This window comes from Heptranchias perlo, chromosome 15, assembly GCF_035084215.1.
Source record: "Heptranchias perlo isolate sHepPer1 chromosome 15, sHepPer1.hap1, whole genome shotgun sequence".
NCBI lineage: Eukaryota > Metazoa > Chordata > Chondrichthyes > Hexanchiformes > Hexanchidae > Heptranchias > Heptranchias perlo.
Genome location: NC_090339.1, coordinates 66545329 through 66563249, shown reverse-complemented (window position 1 = coordinate 66563249; position 17921 = coordinate 66545329). Strand labels below are relative to the sequence as shown.

The 17921-nt window shown below is 44.7% G+C and overlaps 1 protein-coding gene across 1 annotated transcript in view; it reads right to left on the bottom strand.

Annotated features, from left to right (window-relative positions):
- LOC137332828 (glypican-4-like) overlaps nucleotides 1-17921 on the bottom strand; it is a 209090-nt gene that overhangs the window by 86975 nt on the left and 104194 nt on the right. Inside the window, exon 2 of the mRNA XM_067996760.1 lies at nucleotides 15685-16076. Coding sequence (XP_067852861.1) covers nucleotides 15685-16076 — 392 coding nt within the window. The remainder of the gene's footprint in view (nucleotides 1-15684; nucleotides 16077-17921) is intronic.

Here is a 17921-nt window from a genome sequence, read left to right as displayed (position 1 = left end):
AGACCCATTTATTCCTACTCTCTGTTTCCTGTCTGTTAACCAATTTTCAATCCATGCCAGTATATTACCCCCAATCCCATGTGCTTTAATTCTGCACACTAACCTCTTGTGGGACTTTTTCAAAGGCCTTCTGAAAATCCAAATAAACCACATCCATTGGTTCTCCCTTATCTATTCTACCAGTTACATCCTAAAAAAACTCCAGTAGGTTTGTCAAACATGATTTCCCTTTCATAAATTCATGTTGACTTTGTCTCATCCCATTGATATTTTCTAAGTGTCCTGTCATCTCATCCTTTATAATAGACTCTAGCATTTTCCCTACTACTGATGTTAGGCAAACCGGTCTGTAATTCCCTGTTTTCTCTCTCCCTCCTTTTTTTAAAATAGTGGGGTTACATTTGCCACACTCCAATCTGCAGGAACTGTTCCATAATCTATAGAATTTTGGAAGATGACAACTAATGCATCCACTATTTCCATGGCTACCTCTTTTAGTACTCTGGGATGCAGATTATCAGGCCCTGGGGACTTATCGGCTTTCAGTCCGATTAATTTCTCCAGCACTATTTTTTTTACTAATACTAATTTCCTTTAATTCCTCCTTCTCGCTAGTCCCTTGGTTCCCTAGAATTTCTGGGAAGTTATTTGTGTCCTCTTCCGTGAAGACAGAACTAAAGTATTTGTTTAATTGCTCTGCCATTTCCTTGTTCCCCATTATAAATTCTCCCATTTCTGACTGTAAGGGACCTACATTTGTCTTCACTAATCTTTTTCTTTTTACATACTTGTAGAAGCTTTTACAGTCCACTTTTATGTTCCTTGCAAGTTTACTCTCAGACTGTATTTTTCCCCTCTTAATCAATCTCTTGGTCCTTTTTTGCTGAATTCTAAACTGCTCCCAATCCTCAGGCTTGCTTCTTTTTCTGGCAACTTTATATGACTCCTCTTTGGATTTAATACTATCCTTAATTTCTTTTGTTAGCCATCCTTTTGTGTTTTTACCCCTCTCTGGGGAAGGGAGCGCCACAGACTCCCGACCCTCTGAGAGAAAAAATTTCTCCTCCTCTCCGTCTTAAATGGGAGACCCCTTATTTTTAAACTGTGGTCCCTAGTTCTAGTCTCTCCCACAAGGGGAAACATCCTCTCAGCATCTACCCCTTCAAGTCCCCTCAGGATCTTATATGTTTCAATAAGATCACCTCTTATTCTTCTAAACTCCAGTGTGTACAGGCCCAACATGTCCAAACTTTCCTCATAAGATAACCCCCTCATCCCAGGAATCAGTCGAGTGAACCTTCTCTGAACCACCTCCAAAGCAATTGTGTCCTTTCTTAAATAAGGAGACCAAAATTGCACACAGTATTCCAGATGTGGTCTCACCAATGCCCTGTACAACTGTAGCAAAACATCTCTACTTTTATATTCCATTCCCCTTGCAATAAATGACAACATTCCATTTACCTTCCTAATCACTTGCTGTACCTGCATACTAACTTTTTGTGATTCATGTACTGGGACACCCAGATCCCTGTGTACCTCAAAGTTCTGCAATCTCTCTCCATTTAAATAATATACTGCTTTTCTATTCCTCCTGCCAAAGTGGACAAGTTCACATTTTCCCATATTATACTCCATCTGCCAAATTTTTGCCCACTCACTTAACCTATCTCTATCCCCTTGCAGACTCCATTTTTGCTATCCATTCTGCTACCTGTCCCCTGACTCCAATGCTCTGACCTTAATCATGAGTCTACAATGTGCTACCTTATTGACGGCCTTTTGAAAATCCAAATATATTACATCCACTGCATTACCCTTGTCTACTCTTTCTGTTACTTCTTCAAAGAATTCGATAAGGTCGGTCAAGAATGACATTCCTTTCTGAAATCCGTGCTGACTATTCTTGATTATATTTTCTTTCTCTAGATGTTTTTCTTTAACATCTTTGAGTAAGGATTCCATTATCCTTACTACCACTGACGTTAAGCTAATCGGCCTATAGTTCCCTGGACTTGTTCTATCTCCCTTTTTAAATATGAGAATAACATTAACTGTCCACCAGTCTTCTGGCACTATTCCCTTTTCTAATGAATTTATATATATATATATATAATAGTGCCTCTGCTACCTCCTCCCTAACTTTAAATATTCGTGGATGCAATCCATCCGGACCAGGGGTTTTATCCTCTCTAAGTTTGATTAGTTTATCTCCTCCTTTTCTATCTTAAATGTCTTTATATCTTTTTTTGATCTCTTCTTCTAATGTCATGCCCACCTTATTAGTCTCCTGGTAAATACTGAGGCAAACTAATTATTCAATATTTCTGCCATTTCGCTGTTGTTACCTGTGAGTTTATCTTGCATATCCCTTAGTGGCCCTATCCCTATTCCGATTTTTCTTTTGTTATTTATGTGTCTGTAGAATACTTTATTTCTTTTTATACAAAAGATTTGCTACCTCACTTAAGCTCCAAACCAAGTTCTCAACACACCTCCAGACATTTTTGTGGGAAGAATCGCAGATTGGGCTGAGGTGCTAAAGCAGTTCTGTACCACCCTATTTATGGAGCAGCCAGAGCCACATTCAAACAATTTGCTAATTCTTCTCCATCCTAATTCAGGAGCACCAACTGAGATCAGCAAACTTAACATAGACCAGGAATCGAATCAGAATGTTTCCTGGGTTGCACGGTTCTGCTACTTACTACCCTAACCAGCCATGGGAAAACCTCCATTTTTAAAAAGTTGTAAATATTTATTTCATTAACTGTTTCACTGGGTCCAACCTGCTGCTACTTCAGCTGCTCAGTCGCATGTGGTCAAAGACAGGCACTTTGGATTTATGTTACTTCAGAGCTGCCGTCAGCTGTAAATAAAAAATGGCACCTTATAGGTACGTCAAAACTCAAGTGTGCCCACCATTGAGCTTTTCCACTGCTGAGAGGCAACGCACCAGGTTTAGCATCTGGGACTTGGAAGAATGGCAATTCCTGCTCTACACAAGTACCGACTGACCCAGCAATTTTGGAGCGACTGTTTATGACTGGCTGTTTTCTCACTGTAGAGGTTTGCAGTTTCTCTTCTCTGGTGTGTTAAACTATTCCTATCCCCTGCCATACCAACGTATTGTTCTTCTTTAAAGAGACAAGTTAATGTGAAGTAGAGATGATGCACAGGTATTTGGTCCAATTAACAGACTTAACAGAAGATTGAAAGAAGTGAATCGTCCCTTCTGATATCCCCCGTGACAAAATAAAAGGTGAGTACCAAGACTCCACACAGTTTAGCAAGGCTTTTGATAAGTTCCCACATGGTGGACTGGTCAGAAAAGTATACGCCCATGGGATCCAAGGGAGAGTGGCAAGTTGAATCCAGAATTGGCTCAGTGGCAGGAAGCAAAGGGTAATGGTTGATGGGTGTTTTTGTGACTGGAAGGCTGTTTCTAGTGGGGTGCCACAGGGCTCAGTACTGGGTCCCTTGTTTTTTGCGGTACATATCAATAATTTAGACTTAAATGTAGGGGGCATGATTAAGAAGTTTACAGATGATACAAAGTTGGCCGTGTGGTTGATAGTGAGGAGGAAAGCTGTAGACTGCAGAAAGATATCAATGGACTGGTCAGGTGGGCAGAAAAGTGGCAAATGGAATTCAATCTGGAGAAGTGTGAGGTAATGCATTTGGGGAGAGCAAACAAGGCAAGGGAGTACACAATAAATGGGAGAATACTGAGAGGTGTAGAGGAAGTGAGGGACCTTGGAGTGCATGTCCACAGATCCCTGAAGGTAGCAGGACAGGTAGATAAGATGGTTAAGGATACTTTCCTTTATTAGCCGAGGCATAGAATATAAGAGCAGGAAGGTTTTGCTAGAACTGTATAAAACACTAGTTACGCCACAGCTTGAGTACTGTGTACAGTTCTGGTCACCACGTTACAGGAAAGATGTGATTGCACCAGAAAGGGTACAGAGGAGATTTACAAGGATGTTGCCAGGGCTGGAGAATTTTAGCTATGAGGAAAGATTGGATAGGCTGGGGTTGTTTTCTTTGGACCAGAGGAGGCTGAGGGGAGATTTAATTGAGGTGTACAAAATTATGAGGGGCCTAGATAGAGTGGATAGGAAGGACCTGTTTCCCTTGGCAGAGTGGTCAATAACCAGGGGGCATAGATTTAAAGTAATTGGTAGAAGCATTAGAGGGGAGCTGTTGAGAATTTTTTTCATCCAGAGGAGGAGGTCTGGAACTCACTGCCTGAGAGGGTGGGAGAGGCAGAAACCCTCAACTCATTTAAAAAGTACTTGGATATGCACTTGAAATGCCGTAACCTACAAGGCTACAGACCAAGAGATGGAAAGTGGGATTCGGCTGAGTGGCTCTTTATCGGCCTCCTTCTGTGCTATAAATTTCTATGATTCTATGAGGTGGAGGCTCAGTCATTGAGTACATTCAAAACAGAGATCGATAGATTTCTAGATATTAAAGGCATCAAGAGATATGGGGATAGTGCAGGAAAATGGTGTTGAGGTCAAAGATCAGCCATGATCTTGTTGAATGGCGGATCAGGCCCGAAGGGGCCGGCTGGCCGACTCCTGCTCCCATTTCTTATGCACACAATCATTAACACCCTTCATTTTTTGTGGGTGAGTGAATGTATTTTTGTTCAATGCCATGGGCTGCTGGGCTATTGGTCAGTGTATCCTGGCGGAGTCACCGAGCTCAGTAGCCTGAGGGAGCCAAGTGTTCAGCAGAAACGGCAATTTAGCTTCAACTGTTGAGACTTGAGCTTCTTCACGTGTCGAACCACCCTAGCTGGCTCCTCCAATCAGGTGACTGGAAGTCACAGTAGATTAACAAAGGCAAACAACAAAATGCCAAAATTAATAACATTTCATTTAAAATATAACAGCACTGCAGGTGTGCCAAACATGGCACGTAACACAGACCCTCAACTAAAAATAAAGACGGGTAGTTTTAAAATGAAAATCCAATTGCTCAGAATTTACCAGGAAGCAGCAGAGTGACAAAGACCAAGTAGGTTCCAGGGATGGACCCTGTCGGGCTGCGAGTTAGTGGATTTTGGGTAGGACGACACTGGGGCCGCTGCAATCACCATTCAGTAATGTGACTGGGCCCTCATCACATGGACAATCTGCAGCACAAGTATCCATGCTTTGCTACACCATACAAGGTTAGGTGAATAAGCCCCAACACAGTGCTGATTGGACAGCCTTATGGATAAAGGTCACTTGGGTAAAGCTTGGAAGGTGCCTAGCAGCCAATGAATGGACCTCTGCCCCAGAGTTAAGGCCTTGGGGATGAAGGGAAGAGGAGAAAATTGTTTAGAAAAAGGACAAAAAAATCTCTGAATAAGAAAACTATTTGCATATCTAAGGAACAAAGCAAAAAACACAGATTATGGGGCAACATGATAGAATTATGAAAGGATGGGGCAGGGTAGAGAGAAACAGACTGTTTCCAGAAGTTGAGGGTCAAGAACGAGGGGCCACAGATACAAGTTTAAATGTAAGAGATTTAAAAGAGGGCAGGAGAAACTTCTTCACACAGAGTTGTGAGGCTGTGGAATTCACTTCCTGGGTGAGTGATTGAGGCAGAAACAAAGTCAACATTCAAGATTTGATTAGATAGGTGGAGGAACGAAAAGGGGTTGAAGGGATATGGGGACAAGGGGGGTAAATGTGATTAGGAATATTTCCTTCTGTGTTGTAATGTGTATGGGTTTCTATGTAAAACAAATCCCAAGAGGAATTTATCAGTGCAATGAAAACCTTTCATCTGTGCCTGGCAGGGAGCCAGCCCCACTTCATTCTGATTGCGGTTTCATGAACACAATGTGCCAACTGCTGCTCTGATGGATCTTCACAAGTTTCCTGCAGCCACTTGGCAAAGCAAAGGGCAAATTAAAATACAGGGAACCCAAAATTAATAAATCCAACTTTTTACTTGAATTAGATTTGTACAGAATTACAGATTCACATAATCTTTCAAATTAAATCTATCACTTCAAAATAGGGTCAAAATGTCAAATTTATTAAAGAGGATTATTCTGCTTTAAAATAGGGGGGCCAATCACTGCAAAGGCACAGACAAGTGAACAAAGCAAGCTGACCATTTGAAGACAATCTTCATGGCACCAGATGGATCTCCTTTGATGTTATATCAGTTAAACAGTAAATGTATTGCTAGCAATTAATTAATTACTTTATATACACAATGTCAAAGTGATTAGTTGGGTTTATCCAATAGTCTAATTTAACAACTTGGATAAAGTTTAGTTTGTGAAAGTTTTGGCTTTGATGCTCCAATTGAAAGTTTTACAACAAAGACACAAAGATATCCTGTGAAAGGAGAACTGAAGTCCAGTGATGACATCATTGATTTCATGACATAATCTGCCTTCCTCCTCAGTTAATTACTGTAAATGTGCCTCACCCTTTGCTCAGCATTAACAGGCTCTAGTTTTAAAACTGTGAGCAAATAATGTCACTGTGGACCCACCCCCCACCTGCTCAGAGGCATTATTTGGTTTGATTTGTTCTTACACATTCTTGGTTGGAAAAGGCCCGTAACATCCCAGCTGATGAAAATGAGCATTCCTGCCACACTCCTGTTAATCACTTGCCAACAAAGCTTTACAGATTCTCATCAACCAAAGGACCCGGTCAAAAGGCAGGCCTAAAACTTTCAGCTCATTTCATCTCATCCTTCCAGAATATCAATACCACTCTCTCCTCATTTTTTAAATTGTTTCTTGCAATGATTTTCCAGGAATTGTTTCTTACCAGCGAATTACCAAGTGATTGCTTCTCAGATTACTGTTGTGCTCCAAATTCGACACTTCCTCACCACAATCTATTAACTACAGCAATTTGCTGAACACTCAGTTCTAAAGAATTCATGGCCACTTTGGGTGTCAGACAGTGGCTTTCAAGCAGAGCCCTATGACCAACAGGTACTGCTCTTTTTTACAATCTTTCACCAATGTGTTCCCAGGTCCTGATTAGGTCTGTGTTTGAACCATCACCACTAGTCCATGAAAAGTTGGGACCTGGATATGAACAATAAAGGAAAGGTGGGAAAAGATCGGGCAGCCCATCAATGCTCACCCTATCCATGAGGCATTCAGCATGGTGCACCACCTTCGTATCCGCTGGCAATGGCAACTCCTGGGGAAGTGGGCCGAATTCCGGGAAATTTCTCCCCGTGCTCTATAAAGCAATCAAACAAGCTTCCTTCTGTGCTGCATCATTCTAAGATTAGCTCCAGGAGTCTATGATCATCCTCAGAATCATATAGCACAGAAGGAAGCCATTCGGACCCCCGTGTGTGTGTCAGCTCCTTGAAAGAGCTCACCAATTAGTCCCACTTCTCTGCTCTTTCCCCATGGCCCTGCAAATTTCTCCTTTTCAAGTATATATCCAATTCCTTCTTGAAAGTTACTACTGAATCTGCTACTACCACCCTTTCAGGCAGTGCATTCAAGATAATAACTCGCTGCATAAAAAAAAACTCATTTGCTCCCTGGATATTTTGTCAAGTGTGGTAATTAAGGTTGGTGAGCTGCTGGCGCAAATAGTCATATGGGAAGATGATGTAGTGGCAATAACAGAGACCAGGCTCAAAAAAGGGCAGGAATGGGTCCTAAATATTACAGGATACATGGTGTTTAGGAAAGATAGGGAAGGGAAGAAAAAGGAGGGGGATGGCAATATTAAGGAGAATATTACAGTACTGGAGAATCATAGAAAGTTACGGCACAGAAGGAGGCCATTCAGCCCATCGTGTTCGTGCCGGTCGAAAAAGAGCTCTCTAGCTTAATCCCACTTTCCAGCACTTGGTCCGTAGCCCTGTAGGTTACAGCACTTCAAGTGCACATCCAGGTACTTTTTAAATGAGTTGAGGGTTTCTGCCTCTCCCACCCTTTCAGGCAGTGAGTTCCAGACCCCCACCACCCTCTGGGTGAAAACATTTCTCCTCAACTCCCCTCTAATCCTTCTACCAATTACTTTAAATCTATGCCCCCTGGTCACTGACCCCTCTGCTAAGGGAAATAGGTCCTCCCTATCCAATCTATCTAGGCCCCTCATAATTTTATATACCTCAATCTCCCCTCAGCCTCCTCTGTAACAAAGAAAACAACTCCAGCCTATCCAATCTTTCCTCATAGCTAAAATTCTCCAGCCCTGGCAACAAGCTCGTAAATCTCATCTGTACCCTCTCTAGTGCAATCACATCTTTCCTGTCATGTGGTGACCAGAACTGTACACAGTACTCAAGCTGTGGCCGAACTAGTGTTTTATACAGTTCCAGCATAACCTCCCTGCTCTTATATTCTATGCCTCGAGTAATAAAGGAAAGTTTTTTTTTATTCGTTCATGGGATGTGGGCATCGCTGGCGAGGCCAGCATTTATTGCCCATCCCTAACTGCCCTTGAGAAGGTGGTGGTGAGCCGCCTACTTGAACCGCTGCAGTCCGTGTGGTGAAGGTTCTCCCACAGTGCTGTTGGGAAAAGAGTTTCAGGATTTTGACCCAGCGATGATAAAGGAACGACGATATATTTCCAAGTCGGGATGGTGTGTGACTTGGAGGGGAACGTGCAGGTGGTGTTGTTCCCATGTACCTGCTGCTCTTGTCCTTCTAGGTGGTAGAGGTCGCGGGTTTGGGAGGTGCTGTCGAAGAAGCCTTGGCGAGTTGCTGCAGTGCATCCTGTGGATGGTACACACTGCAGCCACAGTGCGCCGGTGGTGAAGGGAGTGAATGTTTAGGGTGGTGGATGGGGTGCCAATCAAGCGGGCTGCTTTGTCCTGGATGGTGTCGAGCTTCTTGAGTGTTGTTGGAGCTGCACTCATCCAGGCAAGTGGAGAGTATTCCATCACACTCCTGACTTGTGCCTCGTATGGTGGAAAGGCTTTGGGGAGTCAGGAGGTGAGTCACTCGCCACAGAATACCCAGCCTCTGACCTGCTCTTGTAGCCACAGTATTTATATGGCTGGTCCAGTTAAGTTTCTGGTCAATGGTGACCCCCAGGATGTTGATGGTGGGGGATTCGGCGATGGTAATGCCTTTGAATGTCAAGGAGAGGTGGTCAGACTCTCTCTTGTTGGAGATGGTCATTGCCTGGCACTTGTCTGGCGCAAATGTTACTTGCCACTTATCAGCCCAAGCCTGGATGTTGTCCAGGTCTTGCTGCATGCGGGCTCGGACTGCTTCATTATTTGAGGGGTTGCGAATGGAACTGAACACTGTGCAATCATCAGCGAACATCACCATTTCTGACGTTATGATGGAGAGAAGGTCATTGATAAAGCAGCTGCAGATGGTTGGGCCTAGGACACTGCCCTGAGAAACTCCTGAAGCAATGCCCTGATGATTAGCCTCCAACAACCACTACCATCTTCCTTTATGCTAGGTATGACTCCAGCCACTGGAGAGTTTTCCCCGATTCCCATTGACTTCAATTTTACTAGGGCTCCTTGGTGCCACACTCAGTCAAATGCTGCCTTGATGTCAAGGGCAGTCACTCTCACCTCACCTCTGGAATTCAGCTCTTTTGTCCATGTTTAGACCAAGGCTGTAATGAGGTCTGGGGCCATGTGGTCCTGGCGGAACCCAAACTGAGCATCGGTGAGCAGGTTATTGGTGAGTAAGTGCCGCTTGATAGCACTGTCGACGACACCTTCCATCACTTTGCTGTTGATTAAGAGTAGACTGATGGGGCGGTAATTGGCCGGATTGGATTTGTCCTGCTTTTTGTGGACTGGATATACCTGGGCAATTTTCCACATTGTCGGGTAGATGCCAGTGTTGTAGCTGTACTGGAACAGCTTGGCTAGAGGCACGGCTAGTTCTGGAGCACAAGTCTTCAGCACTACAGCCGGGATGTTGTCGGGGCCCATAGCCTTTGCTGTATCCAGTGCACTCAGCCGTTTCTCAATATCACGTGGAGTGAATCGAATTGGCTGAAGACTGGCTTCTGTGATGGTGGGGATATCGGGAGGAGGCTGAAATGGATCGTACACTCGGCACTTCAGCTTTGTCTTTTGCACTCACATGCTGGACTCTGCCATCATTGAGGATGGGGATGTTTGCAGAGCCTCCTCCTCCCATTAGTTGTTTAATTGTCCACCACCATTCATGACTGGATGTGGCAGGACTGCAGAGCTTTGATCTGATCCGTTGGTTGTAGAATCGCTTAGCTCTGTCTATAGCATGTTGCTTCCACCGTTTAGCATGCATGCAGTCCTGTGTTTTAGCTTCACCAGGTTGGCACCTCATTTTTAGGTATGCCTGGTGCTGCTCCTGGCATGCTCTTCTACACTCCTCATTGAACCAGGGTTGATCCCCTGGCTTGTTGGTGATGGTAGAGTGAGGAATATGCCAGGCCATGAGGTTACAGATTGTGCTGGAATACAGTTCTGCTGCTGCTAATGGCCCACAGCGCCTCATGGATGCCCAGTTTTGAGCTGCTAGATCTGTTCTGAATCTATCCCATTTAGCACAGTGGTAGTGCCACACAACACGTTGGATGGTGTCCTCAGTGCGAAGACGGGACTTGGTCACCACGAGGACTGTGCGGTGGTCACTCCTTCCAATACTGTCATGGACAGATGCATTTGCGACAGGTAGATTGGTGAGGACGAGGTCAAGTAAGTTTTTCCCTCGTGTTGGTTCGCTCACCACCTGCCGCAGGCCCAGTCTGGCAGCTATGTCCTTCAGGGCTCGGCCAGCTCAGTCATTAGTGGTGCTACCAAGCCACTCGATGATGGACATTGAATCCCCCACCCAGAGTACATTCTGTACCCTTGCTACCCTCCGTGCTTCCTCCAAGTGGTGTTCAACATGGATGCCTTCTTAACCACCTTATTTACCTGTCCTGCCACCTTGAAGGAACTGTGGACATGCACTCCAAGGTCCCTCTGTTCCTCTACACCTCTCAGAGAGGATGTTCGTGAGGGTCAAGGACACAATCCATTTGGTTAGAGTTAAGAAACAATAGGGGTGCCATTACACTACTGAGTGTGTTCTGTCGGCCAACTGGTGGGAAGGATATAGAGGAGCAAATTTGCAGGGAAATTACAGAGAGATGCAAGAGCCATAGAGTAGTGCTAATGGGAGACTTCAACTATCCTAATATAGACTGGGATAGTAATAATAAGGGGCAAAGAGGGGGAGGAATTTCTGAAGTGTGTTCAGGAGAACTTTCTTGATCATTATGTTTCTGGCCCAACGAGGAAGGAGGCATTGCTGGACTTGGTTCTGGGGAATGAGGTGGGCCAAGTGGAGTAAGTGTTAGTAGGGGAACATTTAGCAATCAGTGATCATAGTAACATAAGGTTTAGATTAGTTATGGAAAAGGACAGGGAGCACTCTAGAGTAAAAATACTTTAATTGGAGGAGGGCCAATTTCAGTAGGTTAAGAATGGATCTGGCCCGGGTAAATTGAAATCAAAGATTGGCAGGCAAAACTGTAATCGAACAATGGGCGGCCTTTAAAGAGGAGATGGTTCGGGTACAGTCTAGGGACATTCCCATGAGGGGAAAAGGTAGGGCAACTAAAGCCACAGCTCCTTGGATGACGAAAGAGATGAGTAAAATGATGCAGAAAAAGCGGGCGTATGACAGATGTCAGGTTGATAATACAAGTGAGAACCAGGCTGAATATAGAAAGTTCAGAGGGGATGTGAGAAAGGAAATAAGAGGGGCAAAGAGAGAGGATGAGAATAGACTGGCGGCCAACATAAAAGGGAATCCAAAAGTCTTCTACAAGCATACAAATAGTAAACAGGTAGTAAGAGGAGGGGTGGGGCCAATTAGGGACCAAAAAGGAGATCTACGCTTGGAGCAGAGGGTATGGCTGAGTAGCTGGCACTAAATAAGTACTTTGCATCTGTCTTTACCGAAGTCACAGTAAAAGAGGAGGTAGTTGAGATACTGGACGGGCTAAAAATGGAGAAAGGAGGTACTAGAACAGAAGAACATAAGAAATAGGAGCAGGAGTAGGCCAATCGGCACCTCGAGCCTGCTCCGCCATTCAGTAAGATCATGGCTGATCTGATCCTAACCTCAAATCTAAAGAACACAAGAAGTAGGAGCAGGACCCGGCCGCTCAGCCCCTGGGCCCTCTCCGCCACCCACAGGGCCTTGACCGATCCGAACTCAGCTTCATGTCCAATTTCCTGCCTGCTCCCCGTAACCCCTAATACCCTTTACTTCTAGGAAACTGTCTATTTCTGTTTTAAATTTATTTAATGATGTAGCTTCCACAGCTTCCTGGGGCAGCAAATTCCACAGACCTACTACCCTCTGAGTGAAGAAGTTTCTCCTCATCTCAGTTTTGAAAGAGCAGCCCCTTATTCTAAGATTATGCCCCCTAGTTCTAGTTTCACCCATCCTTGGGAACATCCTTACTGCATCCACCCGATCAAGCCCCTTCACAATCTTATATGTTTCAATAAGATCGCCTCTCAGTCTTCTGAACTCCAATGAGTGGAGTCCCGATCGACTCAACCTTTCCTCATATGTCCACCCCCTCATCCCCAGGATTAGCCGAGTGAACCTTCTTTGTACTGCCTCAAGAGCAAGTATGTCTTTTCTTAAGTATGGAGACCAAAACTGTATGCAGTATTCCAGGTGCGGTCTCACCAATACCTTATATAACTGCAGCAATACCTCCCTGTTTTTATATTCTATCCCCCTAGCAATAATAGCCAACATTCCGTTGGCCTTCTTGATCACCTGCTGCATCTGCATACTAACTTTTTGATCTTCTTGCACTAGGACCCCCAGATCCCTTTGTACTGCAGTACTTTCCAGTTTCTCGCCATTAAGATAATAACTTGCTCTCTGATTTTTCCTGCCAAAGTGCATAACCTCACATTTTCCAATATTGTATTGCATCTGCCAAATCTCCGCCCACTCACCCAGCCTGTCTATATCCCCTTGTAGGTTTTTTATGTCCTCCTCACTCTCTACTTTCCCTCCCATCTTTGTATCATCTGCAAACTTTGATATGTTACACTCGGTCCTCTCCTCCAAATCGTTAATATAGATTGTAAAGAGTTGGGGACCCAGCACCGACCCCTGCAGAACACCACTGGCTACTGGATGCCAGTCCGAGAATGAACCATTTATCCCAACTCTCTGCTTCCGGTTAGATAACCAATCCTCCACCCATGCCAGAATATTACCCCCAATCCAGTGATTCTTTATCTTGAGCAATAATCTTTTATGTAGCAACTTGTCGAATGCCTTCAGGAAGTCTAAATACACTACGTCCACTGGTTCCCCTTTATCCACCCTATACGTTATGTCCTCAAAGAACTCAAGCAAATTTGTCAGACATGACTTCCCCTTCATAAAGCCATGCTGACTTTGTCCTATTAAATTATGTTTATCCAAATGTTCCGTTACTGTCTCCTTAATAATAGACTCCAAAATTTTACCCACCACAGATGTTAGGCTAACTGGTCTATAATTTCCAGCCTTCTGCCTACTACCCTTTTTAAATAAGGGTGTTACATTAGCAGTTTTCCAATCTGCCAGGACCTTTGCAGAGTCCAGAGAATTTTGGAAAATTATTCCCAAAGCATCCACAATCCCTACTGCCACTTCCCTCAAGACCCTAGGATGTAAGCCATCAGGTCCAGGGGATTTATCCGCCTTGAGTCCCATTAATTTACTGAGTACCAATTCCTCAGTAATTTTAATCGTATTTAGCTCCTCCCCACCTAGAGCCCCCTGTTTGTCCAGTGTTGGAATATTCTTAGTGTCCTCTACCGTAAAGACTGAAACAAAATATTTGTTCAGCATTTTTTCCATCTCCATGTTTCCCACCATTAATTTCCTGGTCTCATCCTCTAAAGGACCTACGTTTGCCTTAGCCACCCTTTTTCTTTTTATAGAACTGTAGAAACTCTTGCTATCTGTTTTTATATTTTTTGCTAATTTATTTTCATAATCTATCTTCCCTTTCTTAATCAATCCTTTCATTACTTTTTGCTGTCTTTTGAAGACTTCCCAATCTTCTATCCTCCCACTAAGTTTGGCTACCTTATGTGTCCTTGTTTTTAGTCGGATACTATCCTTAATTCCTTTACTTAGCCACGGATGGCTGTCATTTCTTTTACACCCTTTTTTCCTCAGTGAAATATATATTTTTTGAAAGTTGTAAAATAACTCCTTAAATGAACACCACTGCTCATGTACCATCTTACCCTTTAATCTATTTTCCCAGTCCACTTTAATCAATTCCACTCTCATACCATCATAGTCTCCTTCATTCAAGCTCAGTACGCTTGTTTGAGAACCAACCTTCTCACCCTCTAATTGGATATGGAATGTAACCATGTTATGGTCACTCATTCCAAGGGGATCCTTAACTAGGACATTATTAATTAATCCTGGCTCATAAAGCTCCCCCACTGACCCTTGCTCCACTTGGCCCGCCTCATTCCCTAGAACCAGGTCCAGCAATACCTCCTTCCTCATTGGGCTGGAAATGTACCGGTCAAGAAAGTTCTCCTGAACACACTTCAAAAATTCCTCCCCCTCTTTGCCCCTTATATTATTAGTATCCCAGTCTATATTAGGATAGTTGAAGTCCCCCTGTTATCACTACTCTATAGCTTTTGCACCTCTCTGTAATTTCCCTGCAAATTTGCTCCTCTATATCCTTCCCACTAGCTGGTGGCCTATAGTATACACCCAGTAGTGTAATGGCACCTCTATTGTTTCTTAACTCTAACCAAATAGATTCTGGTGGAAAGGTAGAACTGAGTGTCATCACCATTCCCCGACCCGGGACCCGTGGATCCATAACCCTGGATATCTGCTCCACTGACAGTTTTACCATACAGGTTAATTTTCTATTTTCTTTCTCTTTTTCTCTAAAATGTACAAGCTCACATTTATCTACATTGAACTGCATTCCCTCACCCCTCCATGTCCTCATGTACCAACATCAAATTTTGTTACATCCCTCTGTACCTATGGCCAAATCATTTATATGTATGGGATGCTTTGTCACAGGGAGTTGTTGAGTCAGAGACTATTGCATCTTTTAAGTAAAAAGTGGATAAATATTTGAAGCAGAGATGATAGTGTGGATATTGGGAGAGCACAATGCAGTGGCATCGTTTTGGATTGCTCAACAGGCTCCTCCTGTGTTAGAAACCTCTATTTTATAGGTTCCAATGCTGACCCTGGGGTTTACCACGAGTTGCAGCCCTTTACCCTTCCTCTCAGCCACCATTGTCCCATTAATAACATGGGCCTGCATCAACAGAGCAAATCTCATACCTGGCACTTTATCAAACGAATCTGAGCTACTGAACAGGCAGTCACTCAGTGCAGTAAATACAACTGAAATGAAGCTCTCTAAAGGGGATCAGGTCAATTATTGAACTGGTAAAGTATGAGATTATGGTTTGGAGCAAGAAACAAAAAAGGTGAAAATGGTCAGCTGGGATTCTGAAAACAGGAGTGAGTTGTGTGGGATTAGCTCTTCTATCCCTGGAAAGGGAGACCACACCACCTTCACATAGACAGTAAGCTGGCGAGACCAAAGCCTGGACTACAATTTTGTTACACGTACAATGCTTAAAGTAGCAGCACTGGATAAGGGGCACAGTTCAGTTTGATCAAAGCAACAATTTCTCTTTACTTACTGTGGACACTTTGCTCACTACATTTCGTGCGATACTTAGGCCTCGTGCAAAGGTTCGAGCAGCGATAAACGCCCTCGTCACCTGAAGCTTCAGCTTGCGCGGTACGTCTCCGAACGGCTTCAGCTGCTCCGTGTATTTGCTAACGCATTCCAGGTACTCATCCGTGAAACGGTACTGATGATTCACCAACTGAAACAGCCGCTCCAGGAGCCGAGCCCAGAAGTCACTCAGCATGTCCTCCAGGTTTACATTTCCAGCCATATAGTACTTCTTCAACTCTTTAAACAGGTCCTGGAATATCTCCGAGTTTCGCGTATACAGTTCCCCATAAGTCCGTACAAACATGTCATCCAAAGATTTTTCTGCATTTTCCAACAGCTCCTTGAAGAATTCTGGGGAAAATTAGTGATTAAGTTTTAATAACATCCATTTGATGATTGGTTCAATTCCATCAACAGTTTCTAATGTTAATATTCATACCCATTATAAACATGTATCTGGCAGATTAGACAGTCAAACAAGTCATTGCGGTAATCGAACTGCAGGAATCGCCAAGCAAGGACACACTCACCCTTTCCCATCCCCTTTAAGGGCCATCATTATGCTTAATGATGTTACTAATAGCAACTGTCTTCCAGATTACTGCCAACCGATGCCGATGTGGTGAATTCTGCTAAATAAATGCAAGTTCTTTCTTTAACCCTGTCCCGATCATTACACAATGCACATGAAGGCCCCTGAGATCACTCACTGACTGGTCACAGTGACCCAGGGATCACTCACTGACTGGTTATAGTGACCCAGGGATCACTCACTGACTGGTCACAGTGACCCAGGGATCACTCACTGACTGGTTATAGTGACCCAGGGATCACTCACTGACTGGTTACAGTGACCCTGGGATCACTCACTCACTGGTTATAGTGACCCAGGGATCACTCACTCACTGGTCACAGTGACCCAGGGATCACTCACTGACTGGTTATAGTGACCCAGGGATCACTCACTGACTGGTTACAGTGACCCTGGGATCACTCACTCACTGGTTACAGTGACCCCGGGATCACTCACTCACTGGTCACAGTGACCCAGAGATCACTCACTCACTGGTCACAGTGACCCTGGGATCACTCACTGACTGGTTACAGTGACCCGGGATCACTCACTGACTGGTCACAGTGACCCAGGGATCACTCACTGACTGGTCACAGTGACCCAGGGATCACTCACTGACTGGTCACAGTGACCCAGGGATCACTCACTGACTGGTTACAGTGACCCAGGGATCACTCACTGACTGGTTATAGTGACCCAGGGATCACTCACTGACTGGTCACAGTGACCCAGGGATCACTCACTGACTGGTTATAGTGACCCAGGGATCACTCACTGACTGGTTACAGTGACCCTGGGATCACTCACTCACTGGTTACAGTGACCCTGGGATCACTCACTGACTGGTCACAGTGACCCAGGGATCACTCACTGACTGGTCACAGTGACCCAGGGATCACTCACTGACTGGTCACAGTGACCCTGGGATCACTCACTGACTGGTTACAGTGACCCAGGGATCACTCACTCACTGGTTACAGTGACCCTGGGATCACTCACTGACTGGTTACAGTGACCCTGGGATCACTCACTGACTGGTTACAGTGACCCTGGGATCACTCACTGACTGGTCACAGTGACCCTGGGATCACTCACTGACTGGTTACAGTGACCCTGGGATCACTCACTGACTGGTTACAGTGACCCTGGGATCACTCACTGACTGGTCACAGTGACCCTGGGATCACTCACTGACTGGTCACAGTGACCCTGGGATCACTCACTGACTGGTTACAGTGACCCTGGGATCACTCACTGACTGGTTACAGTGACCCTGGGATCATTCACTGACTGGTCACAGTGACCCTGGGATCACTCACTGACTGGTCACAGTGACCCAGGGATCACTCACTGACTGGTCACAGTGACCCTGGGATCACTCACTGACTGGTTACAGTGACCCTGGGATCACTCACTGACTGGTTACAGTGACCCTGGGATCACTCACTGACTGGTTACAGTGACCCTGGGATCACTCACTCACTGGTCACAGTGACCCAGGGATGACTCACTCACTGGTCACAGTGACCCTGGGATCACTCACTGACTGGTCACAGTGACCCTGGGATCACTCACTGACTGGTCACAGTGACCCTGGGATCACTCACTGACTGGTCACAGTG